Source organism: Erythrolamprus reginae, chromosome 10 (assembly GCF_031021105.1).
Source record: "Erythrolamprus reginae isolate rEryReg1 chromosome 10, rEryReg1.hap1, whole genome shotgun sequence".
Lineage (NCBI taxonomy): Eukaryota > Metazoa > Chordata > Lepidosauria > Squamata > Dipsadidae > Erythrolamprus > Erythrolamprus reginae.
This window is the reverse complement of record NC_091959.1, coordinates 13,243,340-13,250,217: the sequence shown is the minus strand read 5'-3', so window position 1 is coordinate 13,250,217 and position 6,878 is coordinate 13,243,340. Positions and strand designations below refer to the sequence as shown.

The 6,878-nt window shown below is 46.4% G+C and overlaps 1 protein-coding gene across 3 annotated transcripts in view; it reads left to right on the top strand.

Annotated features, from left to right (window-relative positions):
• Positions 1–6,432: 6,432 nt before the first annotated feature.
• Positions 6,433–6,878, top strand: part of ANKDD1A (ankyrin repeat and death domain containing 1A) — a 350,194-nt gene continuing 349,748 nt past the window's right edge. Inside the window, exon 1 of one of the 3 annotated variants that reach the window (XM_070762798.1) lies at positions 6,433–6,734. In XM_070762798.1, the coding sequence (XP_070618899.1) occupies positions 6,701–6,734 (34 nt within the window). In that variant the 5' untranslated portion in view covers positions 6,433–6,700. The remainder of the gene's footprint in view (positions 6,735–6,878) is intronic. The other 2 variants (XM_070762801.1, XM_070762802.1) reach the window with 2 other exon arrangements.

Below are 6,878 nucleotides of genomic sequence, written 5' to 3'. Positions count from 1 at the left end.
CCTTCCTGGATCAGGGATCCCTTGCTTGCTGATTCTTCACACAAAATTGATGGACCCCCTTGTGGAGGATGAGCCTCCCTTTCAATCCAAAGAATTGGATCCAGTGATGGACTCTTACGGGAATGATCAGGAACGCAATTCCGGTAGCCAAATTTGGAGCTCCACCCCAGAGCACCCAATTTGCATTGAAAGATGTTGAAACAAAATGCATAAGCCACGCCCACAGTGTGGTAGTAAAACATTTGGTAGCCCATCACTGATTGGATCCCAATGCCCCTCTCACCACTGTGTCTAAGTCCCTATTTCTTCACTATTGTCTCTCTCGTTCAAGACAGCTTTTTGATCCAGGAACAGGACATACAAATCCCATATCCCTTGGATTAATTTAATTCAGTAAATCATGCATTAAATAAATCATGAGCTTATTACGAGTGGGCACCCTACAGTTCTAAGAGTCCCACTGGCAACGACAGCAGAAAATTGAAGACAATGATTTCCTACCCATTTCAAAACGGGATGCTGTGATGACGCGTGCTGCTGTTTGGTTTAAAAACAAGCAAAGTGAATTTCCAAACTTGCAAAGCTGGCTCAACTCACACCTGGAACCTGCTCTCCATCTACTTTGCAACCCTCAGCTGCAGACCCAATATTGAAAATAAGTGCTGAGTTTGCACGCTGGATGTATGTTGTGTCATTCTCTGGAGTCCCAAAGGCCCAGGGATGAGAGGCTGCAGGCAAGGGGGATAGATTGCACAGCACAGTTCTTAAAGTTCTCTTCCCAGGTGTTGCCTCACTGCTTCAGTCCTTGTGTTGCACTGTTAGCGCCACGGGTTAGGTTGGCTCAGGCATGGCAGCCTGGCCGATTTCACACCACCACTGGTGGAGGTCAGGCTGGTTCATCTGGGGGGTTTGCCGACCCCAAACCAGACCCCTGGCAGTGACCCTATCTTCACCTCCCCTCCAGGAAGGATCTTCTCCAAATCCCCACCAGGTCGTGGGGATTTGGAGAAGCCCCACGGGCAAGGGGGAACTCCGTGCCACTGCAGCCATTGGCCCTGCCCCTCTCCCTGAGTTTGCACACTGGGTGTATGTCGCATCATTTTCTGGAGTCCCAAAGGCCCAGGGATGAGAGGCTGCAGGCAAAGGGGATAAATTGCAAACAGAGAAGATGGAAAGTGTTCTGTCTGGCCAAATCAATTATTAGAAAGCAAACCCACATATACTTGAAACTTTAATCGAGGCAAAAGTATTATTATTATTATTTACACAAAGTCCAGCAAGAAATAAGCGAATTCTCACACATTTCAGACTGACAGCGTTCCTGTCTAAGGAGCATAGATAACAGTCAGGGATGCAAGCCAGCTAGAGGCATAAATTTATTTGTTTGTTTGTTTGTTTTTTGTTAGTTTATTTTGTATGCTGCCCCTCTCCGTAGACTCAGGGCGGCTCACAGCAATAATAAAGACAATGTAAAACAAATCTAATATTAAAAGTAGTTTAAAAACCCCAATTTAAGAAACCATTCATACATACAAACATACCATGCATAAATTTTGTAAGCCTAGGGGGAAGGGAATATCTCAATTCCCCCATGCCTGATGACAGAGGTGGGTTTTAAGGAGCTTACGAAAGGCAAGGAGGGTGGGGGCAACTCTGATATCTGGAGGGAGTTGGTTCTAGAGGGTTGGGGCCGCCACAGAGAAGGCTCTTCCCCTGGGTCCCGCCAGACGACATTGTTTAGTCGACAGGACCCAGAAAAGGCCAACTCTGTGGGACCTAACCGGTCGCTGGGATTCGTGCAGCAGAAGACGGTCCCGGAGATATTTTGGCCCGATGCCATGAAGGGCTTTATAGGTCATAACCAACACTTTGAATTGTGACCGGAAACCGATCGGCAACCAATACAGACTGCGGAGTGTTGGTGTAACATGGGCATATTTAGGGAAGCCCATGATAGCTTTTCCCTAATGATGTGTCCCTGGTATTTATCACTTCTCTCATTGTTCAGAGCTTAACCAGCTTCTGTAAAAGCAGGTATCGAAATCCATGGAATCAGAAGCAGTCTCTCGAGGCTCCATCTTCATGATGAAGACTGCTTGTCTCACCTCTTCTTCCATCAGCCAGTTTTATATATACTAACTGTTATGCCGGGCTTCACGTTACGAGCCCCAATTAAGTCCAAAGTGTAAATTCAAACACACACACTGTTGTAAGGTAAACAATGAGTCGGTTTATCAAAAGCAAAATATTATACACACGCACTTTTATCAGCCAAAGTGCTCTCCCACAAACCACAAGCCTGGAATGCTGTGAAAAGCAAAAACAAAAGCAGAGCAGATAAAGGCAGCTGTGAAGACGTCACAGCCACCCTCCTTCAAGAGTCCAGAAAGTGTACTTAACTGTGAAGTAGTCCAAAAAGTCTTTGTAAATCCTTGAGCAGTCCAAAAATCAAACAGCACTCGTCTCTCACCAAACAGATAATCTCCCACACACGCTCTCAGCGACAGTGGCAATTTATCAGCAGCCTCATTAGCCTAATTGCCTCATTATTATTATTACGTTCAAGTAGTTGCTGAACAAGTGGTTGTTAAACAAGGACCATCTCTATATAACCAACTGCTACAAGTGTCTTTGGCGTCAGAGAAGGCTCTTAGAAAAAGAGTATAGCTTTTATCCTATTATACTCAGGATATATTGGCTCTAAATGGGAAGGTTCCGTTGCTGCATTCGCCTAACTAACCCAACTGCTTCAATCTCAATAAATTATTATTATTATTATTATTATTATTATCATTATTATTATTTATTAAATTTGTATGTCGCCCCTCTCCCCAGACTCGGGGCGGCTCACAGCAACAATAGAAAACAATATACAATACAAATCTAATATTACAAAGTTAAAAACCCATAATTTAAAAAACATGCACACAACATACCATACATAAACTATATAGGCCTGGGGAAGATGTCTCAGTTCCCCCATGCCTGATGGCAGAGGTGGGTTTTAAGAAGTTTACGAAAGGCAAGGAGGGTGGGGGCAATCCTAATTTCTGGGGGGAGCTGGTTCCAGAGGGTCGGGGCCGCCACAGAGAAGGCTCTTCCCCTGGGTCCCGTCAGACGACATTGTTTAGTTGACGGGACCCGGAGAAGGCCATATCTCTGGGACCTGACTGGTCGCTGGGATTCGTGTGGCAGAAGGCGGTCCCGGAGATATTCTGGTCCAATGCCATGAAGGGCTTTATAGGTCATAACAAACACTTTGAATTGTGACCAGAAACTGATCGGCAACCAATGCAGACTGCGGAGTGTTGGTGTAACATGGGCATACCTGGGGAAGCCCATGATTGCTGTCGCAACTGCATTCTGCACGATCTGGAGTTTTCAAACACTTTTCAAAGGTAGCCCCATGTAGAGAACGTTACAGTAGTCGAACCTCGAGGTGATGAGGGCATGAGTGACTGTGAGCAGTGAGTCCCAGTCCAGATAGGGCCGCAACTGGTGTACCAGGCGAACCTGGGCAAATGTCCCCCTTGCCACAGCTGAAAGATGGTTCTCCAATGTGAACTGTGGGTCAAGGAGGATGCCCAAGTTGCGGACCCTCTCTGAGGGGGGTCAATAATTCCCCCCCCCAGGGTTATGGACGGACAGATGGAATTGTCCTTGGGAGGCAGAAACCACAGCCACTCCGTCTTATCTGGGTTGAGTTTGAGTCTGTTGACACCCATCCAGACCCTAACAGCCTCCAGGCATCGGCACATCACTTCTACTGCTGTTAAAGAGAACAATCTTGTTAAAGAGAACAAGAATCATGCTTGGAAAATACTTGAAATTACTTTTCATTTGGGTAACTGTCAAGGAGCTGAACAGAAAGGAAGTCACATCCCTTGCTTTAAATCCAGCCAAAAGATTGTGGTTGCATTTTCCAACCATATATCTGCATCTCTAGATTGCTTCCTTTGGTTTTTCGGAAGATTGTGGGCTGTTTTGTGGCTCTACCCTCAAAGAGGTGTCCCACACCTATCTGGATATTTGAGATCAGTCTCCAATGTTCATTGACATCTCACAGTTGTAGCTTCTCAAAACGTTGAAGGACGCTTGTTTTTGTATTTCTGTCTGTTATTGTCTCCAACCTTAATTAAATGTTTTGGCCTGCTTTCTGTCCAACTCCTTGAGAGTTGCCTAAATTAAAATTAATTTCAAGTATCTGCAAAGAGACTTAAATGATGCAGTATGAGTTGGCTAAAATGTTGGCTAAGACTCTGACTTTTCTTCTTTTGGTGGTGGGAAATAATAAGAGAAGGAGTGGGATGGTTTTAGTCACAGACTGTGCTGAGATAGTTTCTTTAACAATGCTTTAGCAAGTGAATCACAACTGCCTGATAAACTGTGGTTTTTGAGCATTAATAGTTAGGTGGCCAGATATTAAACAAAATTCTAAACAAATCCCCACTCACATTCAGAATTAATTCCATTTGCAGACTCAGCCATTGAATGACCTTGTTTGCTTATGATTCCTTCAAGTTATTGGTGATTCCTGATGCGGTCTGGGTTAATTCCTGCAATTTTTTGGATGAGAATTTCAGAAGTGTTTGCCGCTTCTTACTTCATAGGGCTGAGCGAGAGTGTCCGGCCCAATGTCAACCAGCTGTTTTCACACCTATGGAGGCACTAGAAGTCATGGTGCCCAAGTTTCCAGCCAGGTACTTTAATCACTATTTAACCATATATAATATTTACCCAATAGTAAATATGGAATTATGCATGTATATCTCCCTCCTTCCCTTTTTTTCCTACTATGCTCATTTTAAATGTACTCCTAGCTGTTGTTTCTTCTTCTTCTTCTTCTTCTTCTTCTTCTTCTTCTTCTTCTTCTTCTTCTTCTTCTTCTTCTTCTTCATTCTTATTTATTAGATTTGTATGCTGCACTTCTCCAAAAACTCCTCATTCTCCCTCTCCCTCTCCTTCTCCTTCTCCTTTTTCATCATCTTCTTCTTCTTTTTCATCATCATCATCTTCTTCATCTTCTTCTTCATCATCATCATCTTTGTCTTCTTTCTCCTCCTCTTCTTCTTGCCCCTCCCTCTCTCTCTCTGTGCAGATACAGAAAGGGAGTGTGATCCACTTCCACTCAAAAATGAGAGATTTGCAGACTGCAAAGAAATGCTCTGGGCGTTTTAATACTGTTGGAAGTTTGGCCATCTGGCCTTCAGCGTTTCCAAGCCTTTGCAAAAAGTCCATCCCATCCCACCAGCCTTCCAGTATCAAATTGTCCTCTCCGCAGACTTTCTCGCCCCCTGGTGGGAAGGAGAACGGCAAAATGAAGAACTTTGGAACTTATCCAGACAGTGGCCAGAGTGGAGAAGACTGGAGGAGTTATTCATGAAGTACAAAGAGCAATAATAATGTTAAAATAATAATGATGATGATAATAATAATAATAGGACTGGGCTCCACGAGTTTCAGGACCCTGGAGAGCGAAAGGCTAGGACGGGGGGCTCAAGTTTTCCTTGAGTTGGAAAAAAAAGAGGTTAGTCGAGGAACTTCACGCTGGAGCAGAATCAAAGAATCAAAGAACAATATAAATGCAATTGCATCGATGAGTAGTGATTTAATCCATCTAATCTACTCCTTTTAGCCACCACACAAAATAAATTTTCTCCAAGGAAATTAGCCTGGCCCTTCACCTCTCCCAGTGGTATCATTACATTAGCATGGCTGTAATAACGAAGGCTGTGCAGGGTGTCCAAAAGGAAGATCAAATTAATCTATTGGCCCCCACTAGGATGGACAAGGTATTCTTCCTGCAGCTTTTAGCCGAAAGACATTTCCCTTCATTCTTCCGGGTTCCACAATCAACCTTGAAGCTGATCTTAAGCTATAAGTAAGATAGGAAGTGGGATTCCTAACATTATACTGTATGATACGATATGATACAATACGATATGATATATGATATTTATTTATTTATTAATTATGCAATTTATACGTTTTTATGTTATGTCATGTTAAGGTTTTCTGTATTTTTTTTTTAAAGCTGAGGGCAAGGAGACAAGTCGGTGTTTGCCCCCTGGGTGTCTTTTAAGCTGGTTAACATCATCTTGGGTCTTTATCAAGGGAAGGGGAAGGGGAAGAGAAGAGGCAAGGGAAAGGATAGGGGAAGGGAGGGGAGGGGAGGAAGGAAGGGGAAGAGGAAGGAGAAAGGAAAGGGAGGAGGGAAAGGAAAAGAAATAATATTCTACCATGCACACCTAATTCGTGGAAAGACGCGGCGGAGAAATTGCTGCAGCGAAGGGGGGGAAAACCCAGAACCCCGCCAGCCACTCCCGGCTCTCCTCCGTTTTCCACCCGCCAGCCCGTCGGGCTCCCTCGCGCACGGCCACCAGACGCCCAAGTCCAGCTAGGCGGGTCCCGGCCGGGCGCGGGTGCGGGGCCGGGAGCGCGCGTGGAAGCGCGGCCGCGGGCGGCTCCGTCCTCGAAGCGAGGCAGGTTTTTCGGCTCCCCCGCCTTCCCTCCCTCCCGCCAGCCCCTCCCTCCCTTTCCTGGCTTATTTTTAGCCCGGCTCCGGCGGGAAGGACGCAGCCGAGTCCCCGGGCGCCCCGAGCGCGCGTGTGCCCAACCCGTCCCCGGTCGCGGCCGCCTCGAAGGGGCGTCCTTCCCCCCGCGTGGACGGGGATGCTCGGGCGGTGAGCTTGCCGGTGGCATGGAGGACGACTTGGCTTCCGAGGAGGACACGCGTGAGGATTGGGGCGAGGGAGGCGCGCGAGGGGAAGGGAGAAAGGGGAACAGGGGGTCCCCCTTCCCACGGTCCCTGTCCCGGGGCGCATGCAGGTCCGAAGGCCGAAAGCCATGAGATCAGCCCGGCGGGGCGTCGCTGAAGA